The sequence below is a fragment of the Bombina bombina genome, chromosome 6, assembly GCF_027579735.1.
Source record: "Bombina bombina isolate aBomBom1 chromosome 6, aBomBom1.pri, whole genome shotgun sequence".
Classification (NCBI taxonomy): Eukaryota; Metazoa; Chordata; class Amphibia; order Anura; family Bombinatoridae; genus Bombina; species Bombina bombina.
This window is the reverse complement of record NC_069504.1, coordinates 619313627-619337542: the sequence shown is the minus strand read 5'-3', so window position 1 is coordinate 619337542 and position 23916 is coordinate 619313627. Positions and strand designations below refer to the sequence as shown.

The following is a 23916-nucleotide window of genomic DNA, read 5'->3' as shown; positions in this document are numbered from 1 at the left end:
CTCTTTGCCAATATGAAAGAAATTAATTTATCAGGTAAGTTCTTACATAAATTATGTTTTCTACAGTTACAGGGGGCAAGGGTGCCTTCTTGCCCCAGAATAAAAATTCCAGACAAAAGGCATAACCTGCTGGGCTTTTTCATCCCTTTTGTTCTCAGAAAGCAGATACACAAAAATTCAACATGGAAGCCAAACCCTGTTTGTAACTAATCTAAACTGCATAAGTAGTCTTAGTCTAATTCCAAAACCGCGTTAAGGTACGGCCCCTGACCCAGTAGAACTGGTAGGAAGCAGACTAAGCCTGTTTTAGGAGGTTTGGAAGCAGTCAATTTAGGATCCATGAGTCATAGAAATTGTCACTTAGGGGTACAGGATAGGCTTCATGCCCACACCTCCAAAAGGAAGGTTTATTCTCATATTTCAAAAAAGTCTGCAGTGTGTAAAAAAAACTTTCAGTACAGTACATACATCACTCCTGTTCCGTTTCTGGATCAAGGAAAGGGATTTTATTCAAATATCTTCATTGTTCCAAAAAATAGAGGGAACTTTTCGACCAATTTTGGTTTTAAAGACATTGAACAAATTTATGAGTACCATCTTTCAAGATGAAAACCATCAGGTCAATTCTACCCTTAGTACTTCAGGGCAGTTCATGTCAACAATAGACCTTAAAGGGATACTGAAGCCAAAAAATTTCTTTTGCGATTCAGATAGAGCATGCAATTTTAAGCAACTTTATAATTTACTCCTATTATCAATTTTTCTTCGTTCTCTTGCTATCTTTATTTGAAAAAGAAAGTCCAGAACCCTGGACTGCACTTGTTTATTGGTGGATGAATTTATCCACCAATCAGCAAGAACAACACAGGTTGCTCACCAAAAATGTGCCGGCATCAAAACTTACATTCTTGCTTTTCAAATAAAGATATCAAGAGAATGAAGATCATTTGCTAATAGGAGTAAATTAGAAAGTTGCTTAAAATTGCATGCTCTATTTGAAACACAAAGGATAAAATTTGGGTTCAGTGTCCCTTTAAGGATGCGTACCTTCACATTCCTATTCAACCGGATCGTCAGTTTCTCTGGTTTGCTTTTTCTAGACAAACATTACCAGTTCGTTGCTCTAACCCTTTGGATTGGCTACTGCTCCCAGAATCTTTACCAAGGTGTTGGGAACGCTTCTTTCTGTGATTCGTCTCCAGGTTATAGTGGTTGCTCCATACCTGGACGATATCTTGGTTCAAGCGCCATCTTTACTTTTAGCAATCTCTCACACTTTGAAGTTACTTTGGGGTTTTTTTTGCAAATATAGTTGGATAATCAACATCCCAAAGAGTTAACTCACACCTCAGACAAGGGTGTGTTTCTTGGGTGTGATTATAGACTTGTTAACAATGACTGTTTTTGACAGATCAACGCAAATTCAAACTAGTCAGCTTGCGGAGACCTTCAGGGAACTCCTTTGACATAAATAGCTCAGTTTATGGAGGTAGTAGGCCTCATTGTAGCGGCGTCTGACTCAATTGCTTTTGCAAGGAGACTGCTGCAGTTATGTATGCTCAGATAGTGGAATGGGGACATACAGCTCTATCATAACGGATAGCATTAGATCAGTTCACCAGACATTCTCTGAAGTAGTGGTTGGACCCTCCTCCAGTATTTGTGGGCATGGGTTTTCATCGTCCACAGTGGAAGATAATCACCACGGATGCCAGCCTCACAGGTTTGGGTGCAGTTTGGTTTCATTGGTGGGCCCAGGGTGTCTGGTCTCTTCAAGAAACCTCATTACCCATCAATACTCCGAAACTCAGGGCGATTTTCAACGCTTGACAAGCTTGGCCACTTCTATGTTCAATTCCATTTATCTGTTTCCAAACGGACAGTGTGACAAACGTGGCGTACATCAATCACCAAGGGGGCACAAGGAGCTCTCTAGCCATGCAGGAAGTATCCCACATTCTGCTGTACCATTTCAGCCATTCACACCCCATGAGTGGACAATTGAGAAGCGGATTACTTGAGTCGTCAGTCTCTTCATTCGGGGGGGAATGGTGTCTCAATCAGGAGAGTTTTGACAGTATAATGAACAGATGGTGAGGCCAGAGACCCTATGGCTTCTCGCTTAAATTACAAATGATGGCAGTATTGAATGAGGTTGAGGGATTCTCAAGCGTAATTGATAGATGCATTGACCGCTCCTTGGCGCTACAATCTAATATACCGGTTTCCTCCGATTGTGCTTTGTCCACCAATAGTGGCATATCTCAAGCAGGAACATATTCCAGCTTTTCTAATAGCTCCAGCATGGACTCGCAGGACTTGGTACGCGGATCTGGTAAGGATTTCCAGTGGTCACACCACACCAAATGGAAGTACCCATGTACCACAAATCACAAGAATGAAAAAAAAAAAAAAAAAAATATATATATATATATATATATATATATATATATATATATATATATATATATATATATATATATATGATAAAATATTAAAAATGTCTGTTTATTTAAATACCTGTGAATTTTTTTATTTTTATTTTTGCTAATTAATTAAGCTGAATCAATTCTAAACTCCCTTAAGGGAATAGAGTAAGGCAGGCTACACCATTCTCTTAACTGCAGATGTGCAAACAGAATTCATGCTATATCTGCGTATTAGTTTGTGATTGGTTAACCAGAGTTCTTTTGTTCGTGGACAGGGAAATCAGTGAAAAGAAAAAGCATAAAATATGCTCATTTGACAAAATAAAGCTGCATTATTCATTGCAAAATTCTCAGATATGAAGGTAGGTTGTTATGCAGCTTACAGTTTGTGTTTAATGTCCCTTCAAAAGTATTTTTGGCTTGCTGCAGCAATTGATTATCCTTCTCACCCTTTGTCTTTATCTTTTCATGAGAATTAGAAGATGCCAATAAAATCTTTTCTTTTACAAGATACGATGAGTCCACGGATTTCTTCCTTACTTGTGGGATATTGCCTCCTGGTCAGCAGGAGGAGGCAAAGAGCACCACAGCACAGCTGTATATATAGCTCCTCCCTTCCCTCCCACTCCAGTCATTCTCTTTGCCTGTGTTAGTGATAGGAAGAGGCAGAGTGAGGTGTTAGTTTAGATTCTTCAATCAATAGTTTATTATTTTTAAAATGGTACCAGTGAGTGCTATTTTACTATAGGGTGTAGCCGTATTCCTTGTCAGCCTCTCGAGTAGAGCTACAGGTGGCTTTAGAGCAATGGGAACTGGTGGGACTAAACTCTCACTGCGCCTCCCATATTAGTGCACCCTTTGTATACTGATGGTCTTAGCAAATGTTAACTAAGGCCCTTCTGTGTCCACAGAGCTGCAGGAGGGAGAAGACCTCTTGATCCTGTGGGACTTCTCATGTTGTCGCTCAGTACAGAGGTAAGTGCAGTCTTTTACTTTCTAGGATACTGGCTACCTCAGAATGGACTGTATACTTCTGATCTGTTGGGGAACAAGAGCTCTCTGGCAGTAGAGCTATTTTCTGTAACAGTGTGTGTGGGTTTTCATGGGAATGTCAACGGGACAAAGTGTTTACATTATGGAGCTAATATATTTATTTGGCCTAATGTATTTAAAGGATGGGGCTTATACTTAAAGGGTACTTATATCGTTAACTTTTTCAGTGTAAGTGACATAGGTTAATACTTGTTTACTTAAAGGCACAGTATCTGGTCAGGTTTAAAATATTCTGACGGGTTTGTAATCTGTGCTGCTATTTCTATACTGGTTGGCTATAAATTAAAGCCTATTGTTTTAAGACCAAATTGCTTCTTGCTTTCTATTGTCATGGATTCAGATGATATCCAGACTGTAGTGTGTTCCATGTGTTTGGATGCCACTGTGGAACCTCCTGCTCCTTTTTGTCCCTCATGCATTGAGTGGGCATTACATTTTAGAGACAAAATTGTTTTTGACAAGCCTTGGCCTAAGGTGAATGCTTCTCAAGAGTCTACAGATGAGATGCAGAGTATGCCGCAGCTTTCTCCCCAAGCGTCACAGCCCTTAACGCCCGCTCAAGCGGGACCTTGTATGTCACCAGTTTCTGCAGCTTTTACATTAAAAGACATAGCTGCAGTGATGTCCTCTACACTTTCTGATGCGTTAGGTGAACTTTCTGAATCAGGGAGTGCTTTACCCCTGACTGATTCTGATGTAGTTACTTTCAGGTTTAAGCTTGAACACCTCAGTTTATTGCTGAGGGAGGTGTTGGTTATTCTGGATGATTGTGACTCAATAGTGGTCCCTCCAGAAAAATTGAGTTAAGTTGGACAGATACTTGGAGGTTTCATCTTATTCGGATGTCTTTCCAGTCCCAAAGAGGACTTTAGAGATTATTGCAAAGGAATGGGAGAGACCAGGTATTCCCTTCTCTCCTCCAGTTTTTTAAAAAATTTACCCTATAGCTGACGCTATTAGAGATTCTTGGCAGACGGTCCCTAAGGTTGAGGGTGCTGTTTCCACTATGGCCAAGCGTACTACCATTCCTATTGAGGATAGTTGTGCTTTTAAGGACCCTATGGATAAGAAGTTGGAGGGTCTCCTTAAAAAGATTTACGTTCACCAGGGATTCCTGTTGCAACCGGCTGCTTGCATTGTTACAGTTACCAGTGCGGCCCCTTATTGGTTTGATGCTCTGGAAGATTCTCTTAAGATGGAGACTCCTTTGGAAGAGATACAGGATTGGATTAAAGCTCTTAAATTAGCTAATTTGTTTATTACGGATGCTTCTCTGCAGATTACTAAATTGGCGTCTAAGAGTTCGGGCTTTGCCATCTTAGCGCACAGGGCCTTATGGTTGAAGTCATGGTCTGCAGATGTGTCATCCAAGTCTAAGCTTTTGGCTATTCCTTACAAGGGAAAGACCCTGTTCGGGCCTGACTTGAAGGAGATTATTTCTGACATCACGGGAGGTAAGGGTCATCTCCTCCCTCAGGATAAAAAGTCCAAACAGAGAGGTAGAGTAATTTTCGTTCCTTTCGAAATTTCCATGTAGTTCCCTCTTCCTCTTCCGCTAAACAGGAAGGGAATTATTCCCAATCCAAGTCCACTTAGAGACCCAACCAGTCTTGGAACAAGGGTAAACAATCCAAGAAGCCTGCTGCTGCTACCAAGTCAGCATGAAGGGTCGGCCCCCGATCCGGGACCGGATCTAGTAGGGGGCAGACTCTCTCTCTTTGTCCAGGCTTGGATAAGAGATGTTCAGGATCCCTGGACTCTAGAAATTGTGTCTCAGGGGTATCAGTTGGAGTTCAGAAATTCCTCCCCCAGAGGAAGGTTCCTTCTTTCTCGATTATCTGCAAACCAGTTAAGAGAGGCGTTCTTATGTTGTGTAGGAGACCTCTCCTCCATGGGAGTAATATGTCCCGTCCTGGTACTGGAACAGGGACAGGGGTTTTATTCAAATCTGTTTGTAGTTCCCAAAAAGGAGGGAACGTTCAAACCTATTTTAGACCTCAAAAGTCTGAACAGTTTCTGAGAGTTCCATCCTTCAAGATGGAAACTATTCGGACCAATTCTTCCATTGATCCAAGAGGGTCAATTTATGACTACCGTGGATCTAAAGGATGCATATCTTTATGTTCCTATCCACAGAGATCATCACAAGTTCCTGAGGTTTGCCTTTCTGGACAAACATTTTCAGTTTGTGGCTCTTCCCTTTGGTCTGGCCACTGCACCCAGGATTTTCACAAAGGTTCTGGGGTCTCTGCTGGCAGTTCTAGGACCGCGGGGCATTGCAGTGGCGCCTTATCTGGACGGTATTCTGATCCAGACGTCATCTTATCAGCTGGCAAAGTCTCATACCGACATTGTTCTATCCTTCCTGAGGACTCACGGGTGGAAGGTGAATCTGGAAAAGAGTTCACTAGTTCCACAGAGAAGGGTTCCTTTCTTGGGAACTCTAATCGACTCTCTATCCATGAAAATCTTTTTGACGGAGGTCAGAAAGTAAAAGATTCTGAATACATGCCGAGCCCTTCAGACCAATCCTCGGCCGTCAGTGGCTCAGTGCATGGAGGCAATTGGATTGATGGTAGCAGCAATGGACATCATTCCGGTTGCTCGGTTTCATCTCAGACCTCTGCAACTGAGCATGCTCAGACAGTGGAATGGAGATTATACAAATTTATCTCCGCAAATAGATTTAGATCAAGAGACAAGGGACTCTCTTCTATGGTGGTTGTCGCTGGATCAGCTATCCCAGTGGACATGCTTCCACAGACCCTCATGGGTGATAGTGACAACAGATGCCAGCTTGTTAGGATGGGGAGCAGTTTGGAACTCCCTAAGAACTCAGGGTGTATGGACTCCTTCCCATCAATATCCTAGAGTTGAGAGCAATATTCAATGCGCTTCGGGCTTGGCCTCAGTTGGCTTTGGCCCAATTCATCAGATTCCAGTCAGACAACATAACGACGGTAGCTTATATCAATCATCAGGGAGGAACAAGAAGTTCCTTAGCGATGACAGAGGTAGCAAAGATAATACAGTGGGCGGAGTCTCACTCTTGCCATCTGTCTGCAATCCACATCCCAGGGGTGGACAACTAGGAGCCAGATTTTCTGAGCAGACAGACATTTCATCCCGGGAGATTGGGAACTCCATCCGGAGGTATTTTCCAGCTTGATTCTCAGATGGGGCAGAGCGGAGTTGGATCTCATGGCATCTCGTCAGAATGCCAAGCTTCCGAGATACGGGTCCAGGTCCAGGGATCCCCAGGCCGAGCTGATAGATGCCTTGGCAGTGCCTTGGTCTTTCAGCCTAGCTTATGTGTTTCCTCCATTTGCTCTCCTTCCCCGGGTGATTGCTCGAGTCAAACGGGAGAGGGCATCGGTGATCCTCATCGCTCCTGCATGTAATCGCAGGACTTGGTATGCCGATCTGGTGGACATGTCATCTCAGCCACTGTAGATGCTTCCATTGAGGAAAGACCTTCTCATTCAGGGTCCCTTCCATCATCCGAATCTATTTTCCCTGCAGCTAACTGCTTGGAGATTGAACGCTTAATTTTATCTAAGTGAGGGTTTTCTGATTCGGTCATAGATACTTTGATTCAGGCACGTAAGCCTGTGACTAGGACAATTTACCATAAGATATGGCGTAAATATCTTTATTGGTGTGAATCCAAGGGCTACTCATGGAGTAGGGTTAGGATTACCAGGATTTTGTCTTTTCTCCAAGAAGGATTGGAGAAAGGGTTGTCTGCGAGTTCCTTAAAAGGACAGATTTCCGCTTTGTTTATTTTGTTACACAAGCGTCTGGCTGATGTTCCAGATGTCCAATCTTTTTGTCAGGCCCTGACTAGAATCAGGCCTGTATTTAGAGCAATTGCTCCTTCTTGGAGTTTGAATTTAGTTATTAAAGTTCTTCAAGGGGTTCCGTTTGAACCTATGCATTCCATAGATATTAAGTTATTATCTTGGAAGGTTTTGTTTTTGGTTGCTATTTCTTCTGCTCAGAGAGTATCTGAGCTTTCGGCATTACAATGTTATTCTCCTTACCTTATTTTCAATTCAGATAAGGTGGTGTTATGAAACAAACCCGGTTTTCTTCCTAAGGTTGTTTCAAATAGAAATATTAATCAGGAAATTGTTGTTCCTTCCTTGTGTCCTAATCCTTCTTCTAAGAAGGAGCGCCTGTTACATAATTTGGACGTGGTCCGTGCTTTGAAGTTTTACTTACAGGTGACTAAGGATTTTCGTCACCCGTCTTCCTTGTTTGTTTTTTTTTCTGGAAACCTAGGGGTCAGAAAGCTACGGCTACCTCTTTCTTTTTGGCTGAAGAGTATCATCCGTTTTGCATATGAGACAGCTGGACAGCAGCCTCCTGAACGAATTACGGCTCATTCCACTAGGGCTGTGGCTTCCTCATGGGCATTCAAAAATGAGGCTTCTGTTGAACAGATTTGCAAATCTGCAACTTGGTGGTCTCTTCACACTTTTTCCAAATTTTACAAATTGGATACTTTTGCCTCGTCTGAGGCTTTTTTTGGGAGGAAAGTTCTTCAAGCAGTGGTGCCTTCCGTTTAGGTTCCCTGTCTTGTCCCTCCCTTTTTCATCCGTGTACTATAGCTTTGGTATTGTATCCCACAAGTAAGGATGAAATCCGTAGACTCATCGTATATTGTAAAAGAAAAGGGAAATTTATTCTTACCTGATAAATTTGTTTCTTTTACGATACGATGAGTCCACGGCCCACCCTGTTTTTATAAGACAGGTCTTTAATTTTGTTAAACTTCAGTCACCTCTGCACCTTGGCTTTTCCTTTCTCTTCCTAACTTCGGTCGAATGACTGGAGTGGGAGGAAAAGGAGGAGCTATATATACAGCTCTGCTGTGGTGCTCTTTGCCTCCTCCTGCTGACCAGGAGGCGATATCTCACAAGTAAGGATGACATCCGTGGACTCATTGTATCGTAAAAGAAACAAATTTATCAGGTAAGAATACATTTCCCTTTTTATTTTTCCTGATGATATTGACCCCTTCTTTTTTTTTTCTTTTTTTTTCTTCTTTTTTACATATAGCCAAAACGTGGTGAATCAAAGACTGGAGCCAAGGCCAGGAAGAACCAGGGACCTGTCCATATTACTGCTGGAAGTGAGCCTGTCCCCATTGGTGAGGATGAGGAAGATGAGCTGGATCAGGAAACCTTTAGCATTGTAAGTGTTTTACCTTTTGGATGTTTATACCTAGTGTCACCTTGTTCACAAGTAAACAAATCAGAGAATTGTTAATGTGAAATTTGATTGCATGTATGCACATTTTTAATGTTAGTTGAAGCCATTACTGTTGAGTGTATACTTTTGTGTCCTGCTGGAGAGGAAATACTCATGTTTTTGCTGCATTTGTTTCCACTTAGTGAATTCAGACATACTCTAGTTCAAATCCAAACACCACATAAAATAAAGTCACAGAGTCATTAGCTCACATTCCAAAAAATGCAATAACATTTTTCTCATTATAGAACTAAAGAAAAATTTTACTTGTTTTTAAAATAAAATATTTGGCCCCAGAGGTAAACCCAGTTGCTGATTCCACTGTCATGTTCCTAGTTCTATTAGCCATTTAAAGTAGACCCTGATACATGAGTATTTGTCTATAACAATAACATTTAAGTTAGATAAATGAGCAAGTAAATGATCACAATAAAATAGTAAAATGAAAATATGGTTAGGGTTAAATAAAATATATAACAAAGATACTAGGGATAAGTGACAATATGGCAAAGTATCTATATCCTCGAATCTTCCATTGATAAATGCTTCAAAGGAAAAAAAAATCAATAATGTAATAACATTTTGATGAAAATTACCATCTGTGACAAATGACTACACACAAGTCCTTTCCTATTATTTAGCTCCTGTCTACACTTGATTTCTTTCATACAGATGGTGTGCATCCATGATCCATTACTTCCCTACCACTAAGTGGAGTCAAATAATCCCAATCCCCAAGAACTCTATAAAAACCCCTCCCACTTCACCAGTGCCACAGTCTAGTCTTTGCCTCCGCTGGAAATGGACTAAGAATAAAGTTGTGCTTTTGATTCTTCAGGGTTAGAGATTCTCAGTTGAGGCCCATTTCCCCTGAGAGAACAAGTTGTTTTTTGGAGGGATTTATTTGGAGTACTGGAAGTGACATATATTTCACTGGTGGGGATTTAGTCACAATACTTGCCATGGGGGTCGCAGGGACTTGTCCTTTGCCTCTGCCTGTTGGTCTGTCAATATTCTCCTATTCCAGTTCCTCTGATGTTACGTTTCAACACTGATCTTGGCTTTCTACTGGTTTCCTCCATTAGCAGAGTGCCTTTTGCTAAGTACTATATTTTTATTTATTTGGCACTATATAAGTTTATTTCTATTTATATTGTTATATATGTACATAGCCTTGGCAATTTACATAGCCTTGGGACATAATTTTCTCCAACATTGGTGTGTCCGGTCCACGGCGTCATCCTTACTTGTGGGAATATCTCTTCCCCAACAGGAAATGGCAAAGAGTCCCAGCAAAGCTGGCCATATAGTCCCTCCTAGGCTCCGCCCACCCCAGTCATTCTCTTTGCCGTTGCACAGGCAACATCTCCACGGAGATGGTTAAGAGTTTTTTGGTGTTTAAATGTAGTTTTTTATTCTTCTATCAAGTGTTTGTTATTTTAAAATAGTGCTGGTATGTACTATTTACTCTGAAACAGAAAAGGATGAAGATTTCTGTTTGTGAGAGGAAGATGATTTTAGCAGACAGTAACTAAAATCGATTGCTGTTTCCACATAGGACTGTTGAGATGAAGTAACTTCAGTTGGGGGAAGCAGTTAGCAGACTTTTCTGCTTAAGGTATGACTAGCCATATTTCTAACAAGACGATGTAATGCTGGAAGGCTGTCATTTCCCCTCATGGGGACCAGTAAGCCATTTTCTTAGTCAAACAAACAGAATAAAGGGCTTATTATGGGCTAAAAAACTGGTAGACATTTTTATGGGCTAAATCGATTGCTTTATTTGGGCATTTTATTCATATTTATGCTGACAATTTGCATTTATAAACTTGGGGAATGTTTATTAAACGGCAGGCACTGTGTTAGACACCTTTTCCAGTCAGTGGGCCTTCCTAGGTGTAGACTGAGCCTCATTTTCGCGCCATTACTGCGCAGTTGTTTTTTGAGAGCAGGGCATGCAGATGCATGTGTGAGGATCTAAAAATTGCTGGAAAAGCTTCTAGAAGGCGTCAATTGGTATCGTATTCCCCTCTGGGCTTGGTTGGGTCTCAGCAAAGACTATAGCTGGGACTGTATAGGGGTTAAATTTATCAACGGCTCCGGTTCCGTTATTTTAAGGGTTAAAGCTCTGAAATTTGGTGTGCAATACTATTAATGCTTTAAGACACTGTGGTGAAAATTTGGTAATTTTTTAACAATTCCTTCATACTTTTTCACATATTCAGTAATAAAGTGTTTTCTGTTTAAAATTTAAAGAGACAGTAACGGTTTTGTTTTAAAACGTTTTTTGTGCTTTGTTGACAAGTTTAAGCCTGTTTAACATGTCTGTACCTTCAGATAAGCTATGTTCTATATGTATGAAAGCCAATGTGTCTCCCCATTTAAATTTAAATTTATGTGATAATTGTGCCATAGCGTCCAAACAAAGTAAGGACAGTACTGCCACAGATAATGAAATTGCCCAAGATGATTCCTCAGATGAGGGGAGTAAACATGATACTACATCATCTCCTACTGTGTCTACACCAGTTTTGCCCACGCAGGAGGCCCCTAGTACATCTAGTGCGCCAATACTTATTACCATGCAACAATTAACGGCTGTAATGGATAACTCCATAGCAAATATTTTATCCAAAATGCCTACTTATCAGAGAAAGCGCGATTGCTCTGTTTTTAAACACTGAAGAGCAGGAGGGCGCTGATAATTGTTCTGTCATACCCTCACACCAATCTGAAGGGGCCATGAGGGAGGTTTTGTCAGATGGAGAAATTTCAGATTCAGGAAAAATTTCTCAACAAGCTGAACCTGATGTTGTGACATTTAAATTTAAATTAGAACATCTCCGCACACTGCTTAAGGAGGTGTTATCTACTCTGGATGATTGTGACAACTTGGTCATTCCAGAGAAATTATGCAAGATGGACAAGTTCCTAGAGGTTCCGGTGCACCCCGACGCTTTTCCTATACCCAAGCGGGTGGCGGACATAGTAAATAAGGAGTGGGAAAAGCCCGGCATACCTTTTGTTCCCCCCCCCTATATTTAAGAAATTATTTCCTATGGTCGACCCCAGAAAGGACTTATGGCAGACAGTCCCTAAGTTCGAGGGGGCAGTTTCTACTCTAAACAAACGCACTACTATTCCTATCGAAGATAGTTGTGCTTTCAAAGATCCTATGGATAAAAAATTGGAAGGTTTGCTTAAAAAGATTTTTGTACAGCAAGGTTACCTTCTACAACCCATTTCGTGCATTGTTCCTGTCACTACAGCAGCGTGGTTCTGGTTCGAGGAATTAGAAAAGTCGCTCAGTAGAGAGACTCCATATGAGGAGGTTATGGACAGAGTTCACGCACTTAAATTGGCTAACTCTTTTATTTTAGATGCCGCTTTGCAATTAGCTAGATTAGCGGCGAAAAATTCAGGGTTTGCTATCGTGGCGCGCAGAGCGCTTTGGCTAAAGTCTTGGTCAGCGGATGTGTCATCCAAGACAAAATTGCTTAACATCCCTTTCAAAGGTAAAACTCTATTTGGACCAGAATTGAAAGAGATTATTTCAGACATCACTGGGGGAAAGGGCCACGCCCTTCCACAAGATAGGTCTTTCAAGGCCAAAAATAAGACTAATTTTCGTTCCTTTCGCAATTTCAGGAACGGACCGGCCTCTAATTCTGCATCCTCTAAGCAAGAGGGTAATGCCTCACAACCCAAACCAGCCTGGAAACCGATGCAAGGCTGGAACAAGGGTAAGCAGGCCAAGAAGCCTGCCGCTGCTAACAAAACAGCATGAAGGAGTAGCCCCCGATCCGGGACCGGATCTAGTGGGGGGCAGACTATCTCTCTTTGCTCAGGCTTGGGCAAGAGATGTTCAGGATCTCTGGGCGCTAGAAATAGTTTCTCAAGGTTATCTCCTGGAATTCAAGGAACTACCCCCAAGGGGAAGGTTCCACATGTCTCACTTATCCTCAAACCAAATAAAGAGACAGGCATTCTTACATTGTGTAGAAGACCTGTTAAAGATGGGAGTGATACACCCAGTTCCAATAAAGGAACAAGGAATGGGATTTTATTCCAATCTGTTTGTAGTTCCCAAAAAAGAGGGAACTTTCAGACCAATTTTGGATTTGAAGATCCTAAACAAATTTCTCAGGGTACCATCGTTCAAGATGGAAACCATTCGAACGATTCTACCCACTATCCAGGAAAGTCAATTTATGACTACCGTGGATCTAAAGGATGCGTACCTACATATTCCTATCCACAAAGAACATCATCAGTTCCTAAGGTTTGCTTTTCTGGACAAGCATTACCAGTTTGTGGCCCTCCCATTCGGGTTAGCCACTGCTCCAAGGATTTTCACAAAGGTGCTAGGGTCCCTTCTAGCGGTTCTAAGACCGAGGGGCATTGCAGTAGTACCTTACTTGGACGACATTCTAATACAAGCGTCGTCCGTGTCAAAAGCAAAGGCTCATACAGACATCGTTCTGGCCTTTCTCAGATCACACGGATGGAAGGTGAACATAGAAAAGAGCTCTCTGTCTCCGTCAACAAGAGTTCCCTTCTTGGGAACAATAATAGATTCCTTAGAAATGAGGATTTTTCTGACAGAGGTCAGAAAATCAAAACTTCTAAGCTCTTGTCAAGCTCTTCATTCTGTTCCTCGTCCTTCCATAGCGCAGTGCATGGAAGTAGTAGGGTTGATGGTTGCAGCAATGGACATAGTTCCTTTTGTGCAAATTCATCTAAGACCATTACAACTGTGCATGCTGAAACAGTGGAATGGGGACTATACAGACTTGTCTCCAGTGATTCAAGTAGATCAGAAGACCAGAGATTCACTCCATTTGTGGATATGTCAGAACTTCAAGGTTCCTTGCTACGGGTCCAGATCCAGGGATCCCAAGGCGACTCTAGTGGATGCACTAGTAGCGCCTTGGACCTTCAACCTAGCTTATGTGTTCCCACCGTTTCCTCTCATTCCCAGGCTGGTAGCCAGTATCAAACAGGAGAGGGTCTCGGTGATCTTGATAGCTCCTGCGTGGCCATGCAGGACTTGGTATGCAGACCTGGTGAATATGTCATCGGTTCCACTATGGAAGCTACCTTTGAGACAGGACCTTCTTGTTCAGGGTCCATTCGAACATCCAAATCTGGTCTCCCTCCAGCTGACGGCTTGGAGATTGAACGCTTGATTCTATCAAAGCGTGGGTTTTCAGATTCGGTGATTGATACTCTGGTTCAGGCCAGAAAACCGGTAACTAGAAAGATTTACCATAAAATATGGAAAAGATATATCTGCTAGTGTGAATCCAAGGGATTCCCTTGGAATAAGGTAAAAATTCCTAAGATTCTTTCCTTTCTACAAGAAGGTTTGGATAAAGGATTATCTGCGAGTTCTCTAAAGGGACAGATTTCTGCTTTTATCTGTCTTACTACACAAACGATTGGCAGCTATGCCAGATGTTCAAGCATTTGTTCAGGCTCTGGTTAGGATCAAGCCTGTTTACAGACCTTTGACTCCTCCCTGGAGTTTAAATCTAGTTCTTTCAGTTCTTCAAGGGGTTCCGTTTGAACCTCTACATTCCATAGATATTAAGTTGTTATCTTGGAAAGTTTTGTTTTTGGTTGCTATTTCTTCTGCTAGAAGAGTTTCAGAGTTATCTGCTCTGCAGTGTTCTCCGCCCTATCTGGTGTTCCATGCAGATAAGGTGGTTTTGCGTACTAAGCCGGGTTTCCTTCCAAAGGTTGTTTCTAACAAAAATATTAACCAGGAGATAGTTGTACCTTCTTTGTGTCCGAATCCAGTTTCAAAGAAGGAACGTTTGTTACACAATTTGGACGTAGTCCGTGCTCTAAAATTCTATTTAGAAGCTACAAAAGATTTCAGACAAACATCTTCTCTGTTTGTCGTCTATTCTGGTAAAAGGAGAGGTCAAAAAGCGACTTCTACCTCTCTTTTGGCTTAAAAGCATCATCCGATTGGCTTACGAGACTGCCGGACGGCAGCCTCCTGAAAGAATCACAGCTCACTCCACTATTGCTGTGGCTTCCACATGGGCCTTCAAGAACGAGGCTTCTGTTGATCAGATATGTAAGGCAGCGACTTGGTCTTCACTGCACACTTTTGCCAAATTTTACAAATTTGATACTTTTGCTTCTTCGGAGGCTATTTTTGGGAGAAAGGTTTTGCAAGCCGTGGTGCCTTCCGTTTAGGTAACCTGATTTGCTCCCTCCCTTCATCCGTGTCCTAAAGCTTTGGTATTGGTTCCCACAAGTAAGGATGACGCCGTGGACCGGACACACCAATGTTGGAGAAAACAGAATTTATGCTTACCTGATAAATTACTTTCTCCAACGGTGTGTCCGGTCCACGGCCCGCCCTGGTTTTTTAATCAGGTCTGATGAATTATTTTCTCTAACTACAGTCACCACGGTACCATATGGTTTCTCCTATATTTTTCCTCCTGTCCGTCGGTCGAATGACTGGGGTGGGCGGAGCCTAGGAGGGACTATATGGCCAGCTTTGCTGGGACTCTTTGCCATTTCCTGTTGGGGAAGAGATATTCCCACAAGTAAGGATGACGCCGTGGACCGGACACACCGTTGGAGAAAGTAATTTATCAGGTAAGCATAAATTCTGTTATTTTTTGAGTGTATAATGGCCCTTTAAGGCAGTTGCCTCTGCTTGTTTTTTCTTGCCTGATTAATGTATTTCTTTCCTAAGATATGGTGAGTCCACGGAATCATCAATTACTAGTGGGAATATCACTCCTGGCCAGCAGGAGGAGGCAAAGAGCACCACAGCAAAGCTGCTATATATGTCACTTCCCTTACCCATAACCCCCAGTTATTCTCTTTGCCTCTAGTGCAAGGAGGATGTGAAGTAATTAGGTTTCCTGATTAGGATTCTTCAATCAAGATTTTTTTATTTTGAAATCAGGGCAGGATTGCTCTGCCTTCCATCACCTTTGGGTATAGCTGTATTACACGTTAGTCTCTTCAGCAGGGCTGTGCTAGCTTTAGAGCAGTTATGAACTTGTAAGGGGTGCTTTGCTGCCTTTTTCTAACAAGTTGCTGCCCTGGTATAGAAAGCCTGAGTAAGTTTACTCTGTCTTTCTTTTTCTCTTGTAAAGGTGTATCCAGTCCACAGGTTCATCCATTACTTGTGGGATATTCTCCTTCCCAACAGGAAGTTGCAAGAGGACACCCACAGCAGAGCGGTCTATATAGCTCCTCCCCTAACTGCCACCCCCAGTCATTCTCTTGCAACTCTCGACAAGAAAGGAAGTATCAAGAGATATGTGGTGACTTAGTGTAGTTTTTACCTTCAATCAAGAGTTTGTTATTTTTTAAACAGTACCGGTGTTGTACTGTTTTACTCTCAGGCAGAAATTGGAAGAAGAGTCTGCCTGGAGGTTGATGATCTTAGCGGTTTGTAACTAAGGTCTATTGCTGTTCTCACACATAACTGAAGAGTATGGAAAGAAAACTTCAGTTGGGGGGACGGTTTGCAGATCACCTGCTTTGAGGTATGTTCAATATATTTTTTTTTAGAGAGATAAGGTCTAGAAAAAGGTCTAGACAATGCCTAGTATATTTGAGGTAAGCCTGATACAGTGATTTAACAACGACTGGGATCATGCTTACAAGATAAGGGTAATATTCATGTTAACTCTCATATTACTTAGTGTAAAAACGTTTGCATAACTTACAGAAAAAACGTTTTTTTCTCTGAGGGTGATAAATCTTTATTTGGGGCTTAGTTTTCCACATGGCTTGTTAGATCACTCCTAGGAGTACTTTTTTAAGGCCCTCTGACATTGAGTGCATGGTGGGAGGGGCCTATTTTCGCACACTTTATGCGCAGTTGATATTCAGACTAAGACATCACGCTTCCCTAAAGGAGTCCTCTGGCATCTAGGACCACTATAGAGGGGTTTTTTCTTGCAAAAATCGTGTTTAAGGGCAGGTAGGAGCCACAGCAGAGCTGTGGCAGTGTGTTTGACTGTTTTTTTTAACGGTTTTACCGTTTTTCTAATCCGGTTTGGGGCCTAAGGGGTTAATCATCCATTTGCAAGTGGGTGCAATGCTGCTTTAGTCTTTTATACACACTTTAAAAATTTCGTAGAGTTTACTACTTTTTATCACTGTTTTGCAGTTTGAGGTAGTTTTTTTTCTCTTAAAGGCACAGTACCGTTTTTGTTTAAAAGCTTTTTCACATTTATTAAAGTGTGTTCCAAGCTTGCTGGTCTCATTACTAGTCTGTTAAACATGTCTGACATAGAAGAAACTCCTTGTTCATTATGTTTAGAAGCCATTGTGGAACCCCCTCTTAGAATGTGTAACAAATGCACTGACCTTTCTATAAGTTATAAAGACCATATTATGGGTTTTAAAGATTTATCACCAGAGGTTTCTCAGACTGACAAAAGGGAGGTTAAACCACCTAGCTCTCTCAATGTGTCGGAACCTATATCTCCCGCGCAAGTGACACCAAGTACATCTGGCGCGTCCAATGCGTTTACCTTACAAGACATGGCGGCAGTTATGAATCATACCCTTAAAGAGGTATTGTCCAAACTGCCAGGGTTACAAGGAAAGCGAGACAGCTCTGGGGCTAGAACATATACAGAGCTTTCTGACGCTTTAGTAGCTATGTCTGATATACCCTCACAATGTACAGAAGCCGAAGCAGGAGAGCTTCTATCTGTAGGTGACATTTCTGATTCAGGGAAGGCGTTACTTCAGTCTGACTCTGAAATGACAGCATTTAAATTTAAGCTTGAACACCTCCGCGTGTGGCTCAGGGAGGTTTTAGCAACTCTGGATGACTGTGACACCATTGTAGTCCCAGAGAAAATGTGTAAAATGGACAAATACTTTGCAGTGCCTGTTTACACTGATGTTTTTCCAATCCCTAAGAGGTTTTCAGAAATTATTACGAAGGAATGGGATAGACCAGGTGTACCGTTCTCTCCCCCTCCTGCTTTTAAAAAGATGTTTCCCATAGATGCTGCTACACGGGACTCGTGGCAGACGGTCCCTAAGGTGGAGGGAGCAGTCTCTACCCTAGCTAAGCGTACAACTATCCCCGTCGAGGACAGTTGTGCTTTCCTAGATCCAATGGATAAAAAAATTAGAGGGTTTCCTTAAGAAAATCTTTATACAACAAGGTTTTATTCTCCAGCCTCTTGCATGCATTGCCCCAGTCACTGCTGCAGCGGCTTTCTGGTTCGAGTCTCTTGAAGAGGCTCTACAGGTGGAGACCCCGTTGGATGATATCCTAGACAGGCTTAAGTTAGCCAATTCATTTATTTCTGACGCCGTTTTTCATTTAACAAAGTTAACGGCTAAGAATTCAGGTTTTGCCATTCAGGCGCGTAGGGCGCTATGGCTTAAATCCTGGTCAGCTGACGTTACTTCAAAGTCTAAGCTTCTCAACATCCCCTTCAAAGGGCAGACCCTATTCGGGCCTGGACTGAAGGAGATCATTTCTGATATTACTGGAGGAAAAGGCCACGCCCTTCCCCAGGATAGGTCCAACAAATTAAGGACCAAACATACTAATTTTCGTTCCTTTCAAAACTTCAAGAGTGGTGCAGCTTCAACTTCCTCTACTGCAAAACAAGCAGGACATTTTGCCCAGTCCAAGCCAGTCTGGAGACCTAACCAGGCTTGGAACAAGGGAAAGCAGGCCAAAAAACCTGCTGCTGCCTCTAAGACAGCATGAAGGAGTAGCCCCCGATCCGGGACCGGATCTAGTTGGGGGCAGACTTTCTCTCTTCGCCCAGGCTTGGGCAAGAGACGTCCAGGATCCCTGGGCTCTGGAGATTGTTTCCCATGGATATCTTCTGGATTTCAAAGCCTCATCTCCAAAGGGAAATTTCATCTCTCACAATTATCTGCAAACCAGATAAAGAGAGAGGCATTCTTACATTGTGTTCAAGACCTTCTGGTCATGGGAGTGATCCACCCAGTTCCAAGGGAGGAACAGGGGCAAGGATTCTATTCAAATCTGTTTATAGTTCCCAAAAAAGAGGGAACTTTCAGACCAATCTTGGATCTCAAAAGCCTAAACAAATTTCTCAGGGTCCCATCCTTCAAGATGGAGACTATTCGAACCATCCTACCTATGATCCAGGAGGGTCAATATATGACTACCGTGGACTTAAAGGATGCTTATCTCCACATTCCGATACACAGAGATCATCATCAGTTTCTCAGGTTTGCCTTCCTAGACAGGCATTACCAGTTTGTGGCTCTTCCCTTCAGGTTAGCCACGGTACCAAGAATCTTTACGAAGGTTCTAGGGTCCCTACTGGTGGTTCTAAGGCCATGAGGCATAGCGGTGGCTCCTTACCTAGAGGACATTCTGATACAGGCGTCGAATTTTCAAATCGTCAAGTCCCATACGGACATTGTTCTGGCATTCCTGAGGTCTCATGGGTGGAAGGTGAACGAAGAAAAGAGTTCTCTCTCCCCTCTCACAAGAGTTTCCTTCCTAGGAACTCTGATAGATTCAGTAGAAATGACAGAGGTCAGGTTGTCATCAAAGCTTCTAACTTCCTGCCGTGCTCTTTATTCCACTTCTCAGCCATCAGTGGCTCAGTGTATGGAAGTAATTGGCTTAATGGTAGCGGCAATGGACATAGTTCCGTTTGCCCGCCTACATCTCAGACCACTGCAACTTTGCATGCTCAATCAGTGGAATGGGGATTACACAGATTTGTCCCCTCTGCTAAATCTGGATCAAGAGACCAGGGATTCTCTTCTCAGGCTATCTCAGGTCCATCTGTCCAGGGGAATGAGCTTCCGCAGGCCAGAATGGACTATAGTGACGACAGATGCCAGCCTTCTGGGCTGGGGCGCAGTCTGGAACTCCCTGAAGGCTCAGGGTTCATGGAATCAGGAGGAAGCCCTCCTTCCGATAAACATTCTGGAACTAAGAGCGATATTCAATGCTCTTCAGGCTTGGCCACCGCTAGCTGCGGTCAGGTTCATCAGATTTCAGTCGGACAACATCACGACTGTAGCCTATATCAACCATCAGGGGGGTACAAGGAGCCCCCTGGCGATGTTGGAGGTTTCAAAGATAATTCTATGGGCAGAGGTTCACTCTTGCCATCTCTCAGCTATCCATATCCCAGGAGTAGAGAACTGGGAGGCGGATTTCTTAAGTCGGCAGACTTTTCATCCGGGGGAGTGGGAGCCCCATCCGGAGGTATTTGCCCAGTTGATTCAACTATGGGGCAAACCAGAACTGGATCTCATGGCGTCTCATCAGAACGCCAAGCTTCCTCGTTGCGGGTCCAGGTCCAGGGATTCCAAGGCAGCGCTGATAGATGCTCTAGCAGCGCCCTGGTCCTTCAGCCTGGCTTATGTGTTTCCACCGTTTCCTCTGCTCCCTCGTCTGATTGCCAAGATCAAGCAGGAGAGAGCTTCGGTGATTTTGATAGCTCCTGCGTGGCCACGCAGGACTTGGTATGCAGATCTGGTGGACATGTCATCCTTTCCACCATGGACTCTGCCGCTGAGGCATGACCTTCTACTTCAAGGTCCTTTCAAGCATCCAAATCTAATTTCTCTGCGTCTGACTGCTTGGAGATTGAACGCTTGATTCTTTCAAAGCGTGGTTTTTCCGAGTCGGTCATTGATACCTTAATTCAGGCTCGAAAGCCTGTCACCAGGAAAATCTAGCATAAGATATGGGTAAATATCTTCATTGGTGTGAATCAAAGGGTTACTCATGGAGTAAAGTCAGGATTCCTAGAATCTTATCCTTTCTCCAAGAGGGATTGGAGAAAGGATTGTCTGCTAGTTCCTTAAAGGGACAGATTTCTGCTCGGTCTATTCTTTTACATAAATGTCTAGCTGAGGTTCCAGACGTTCAGGCGTTTTGTCAGGCTTTAGTTAGAATTAAGCCTGTGTTTAAACCTGTTGCTCCGCCATGGAGTTTAAATTTAGTTCTTAAAGTTCTTCAAGGGGTTCCGTTTGAACCTTTGCATTCCATTGATATTAAAATTTTATCTTGGAAAGTTCTGTTTCTAGTAGCTATCTCCTCGGCTCGAAGAGTTTCGGAGTTATCTGCTTTACAGTGTGATTCCCCTTATCTGATTTTCCATGCAGATAAGGTAGTTTTGCGTACCAAACCTGGGTTTCTTCCTAAGGAAGTATCTAATAAGAACATCAATCAGGAGATTGTTGTTCCTTCATTATGTCCTAATCCTTCCTCAAAGAAGGAACGTCTTTTACACAATCTTGATGTGGTTCGTGCTTTAAAGTTTTATTTACAAGCTACGAAGGATTTTCGTCAAACATCTGCTTTGTTTGTTGTCTACTCTGGACAGAGGAGAGGCCAAAAGGCTTCGGCAACTTCTCTTTCTTTTTGGCTGAGAAGCATAATCCGCTTAGCTTATGAGACTGCTGGCCAGCAGTCTCCTGAAAGAATTACAGCTCATTCCACTAGAGCGGTGGCTTCCACATGGGCTTTTAAAAATGAGGCCTCTGTTGAACAGATTTGTAAGGCAGCGACTTGGTCTTTGCTTCACACTTTTTCTAAATTCTACAAATTCAATACTTTTGCTTCTTTGGAGGCTATTTTTGGGAGAAAGGTCTTAAAGGCAGTGGTGCCTTCCGTTTAAGTTCCTGCCTTGTCCCTCCCTTCATCCCTGTCCTAAAGCTTTGGTATTGGTATCCCACAAGTAATGGATGAACCCGTGGACTGGATACACCTTTACAAGAGAAAACAAAATTTATGCTTACCTGATAAATTTATTTCTCTTGTGGTGTATCCAGTCCACGGCCCGCCCTGTCATTTTAAGGCAGGTGTTTTTTATTTTTAAACTACAGTCACCACTGCACCCTATAGTTTCTCCTTTTTTTCTTGCTTGTCTTCGGTCGAATGACTGGGGGTGGCAGTTAGGGGAGGAGCTATATAGACAGCTCTGCTGTGGGTGTCCTCTTGCAACTTCCTGTTGGGAAGGAGAATATCCCACAAGTAATGGATGAACCCGTGGACTGGATACACCACAAGAGAAAGTAGTTTATCAGGTAAGCATAAATTTTGTTTTACACAGGTCTCTGTGAGGAGCGGCATCCTCTCATACTTAGTGAGTCGTCTGACTGCCGGACGGCTGGAATGCAGGTAAGTGCTTTTTTGTCTTCTGGGGCTGGGAGACTGGCACTAAAAGGGTTAAGAACCTCTCTACAACGTTATGCAGGACATATATATCCTGTGTAAAGGATATGTTTGGCAGGATGCAGGCACTTTATGGTGGCAGGGGACTAGGGGTTAATATCGATCCCCTGATTTTTGGGTTCATATGTTTATATGAAATGTATTAGAAATAGGGTCTAAGGTGCGCTAAGACAAATGAGATTAACAAACTCCCCCTAAATGACAATATCCCTATAATTGTCACAAAGTTAAATGATAGAAAGAAAGGGTTAAAAGGGAAGCGCTAAAACAAAGCTAAAGGTAATCTCTCACTTAATATATATACAGTTTATTTAAACATATATAATTCACATAAAAAGGGACGTCTCCCCAAATGACATTGTCATAAAAATATTAGTTCAATATATAACGGGGCCGCTATATATAAAATCCATAAAATATATTGCACAATGATAGACGGTTCTAAAATATATCATAAATCAGAGTTCAGTTAAAAGTTCATAAATTGACGATTAAAACCACCAAGCTGCCAGAGGAAAAGTTGTTATGGTAGGTCTACCAATCAAAGTGTTCTGAATACTCCACACTTCCTTAAGAGAGATACATGACCAGCGTATACACAGAGATGTTATGTTATGAGTTCTTAACAATTACTTTACCCACGATCTCCTGATCGTCTGCAGTACACCTTCCCTGTTCGGTATCTCCCTCGAGTGGATCCGACTGGGGTTTCTCGGCGTCTGACGTCACGGAATCGAGATCCGGCAAAGAGAAGCGGTCAGAGCTTAGCGCTTCTTGTAACCTTCACAGGTGCGATTCTTTCACATCCACCCTGCACTTAGTGCTTAGTGCACGCAAGGGTGTATACAGGTATTGTAGAAAGACGTTGTAGAAAGGTATTGTGGTGAATATTCCAACTTCATTCAAGCCACAAACATGTAGTAGAAATTCCAAATAGGAAAATAAGTTCCATTACTTATAACCCGGGTTAAGTATAAGGAATCCAAATGGTGTAGATATATTTCACATATGACAATGGGTAGTCCTGCCTTCACAGCCGACGCGTTTAGCCCTCTTCAGGGCTTTATCAAGGTACTGATGGCAAGTCCAGATACCTTTTATTTAAAGGTGTATCTTTAATTTGATTGGTGCTGATTTTAATTGACAAACTCTCTTAAGGTGGTATTTGGCTTCAAATGCAGCTTCTTCTTAAGGTGGTATTTGGACAAATCTTAGTGCATCTCTATATCTATAATAGCGCATAATTCACAATATGATCCCTAAATAGGATATCTATTTCAATAAGGATAAACTGATGACTCGCTTAGATACAATTAATATTATTAGTATCGTAGTGTAGACATAAATATATAAATGTGTGATAAAAATTTAAAGTGCTAAGTGATTAAATAAATAACTGAAACAACTAAATATAAACATATAGACTTGTGTTAATTTTACTCAAAAAGGAAGGGGGACAGATCCAATTCCGAATTAAGCCCTTTGGGGTATAGAGTATTATATTTATATATTTGAAGCCAAATACCACCTTAAGAGAGTTTGTCAATTAAAATCAGCACCAATCAAATTAAAGATACACCTTTAAATAAAGGTATCTGGACTTGCCATCACTACCTTGATAAAGCCCTGAAGAGGGCGAAACGCGTCGGCTGTGAAGGCAGGACTACCCTTTGTCATATGTGAAATATATCTACACCATTTGGATTCCTTATACTTAACCCGGGTTATAAGTAATGAAACTTATTTTCCTATTTGGAATTTCTACTACATGTTTGTGGCTTGAATGAAGTTGGAATATTCACCACAATACCTTTCTACAACGTCTTTCTACAATACCTGTATACACCCTTGCGTGCACTAAGCACTAAGTGCAGGGTGGATGTGAAAGAATCACACCTGTGAAGGTTACAAGAAGCGCTAAGCTCTGACCGCTTCTCTTTGCCGGATCTCGATTCCGTGACGTCAGACGCCGAGAAACCCCAG

At 42.3% G+C, this 23916-nt stretch overlaps 1 protein-coding gene across 4 annotated transcripts in view; it reads left to right on the top strand.

The window, feature by feature from the left end:
- Nucleotides 1-23916, top strand: part of CHD2 (chromodomain helicase DNA binding protein 2) — a 1035232-nt gene that overhangs the window by 858421 nt on the left and 152895 nt on the right. For all 4 annotated transcript variants that reach the window (XM_053717628.1, XM_053717629.1, XM_053717630.1 and 1 more), the window contains one exon: nucleotides 8547-8681. In XM_053717628.1, coding sequence (XP_053573603.1) covers nucleotides 8547-8681 — 135 coding nt within the window. The remainder of the gene's footprint in view (nucleotides 1-8546; nucleotides 8682-23916) is intronic.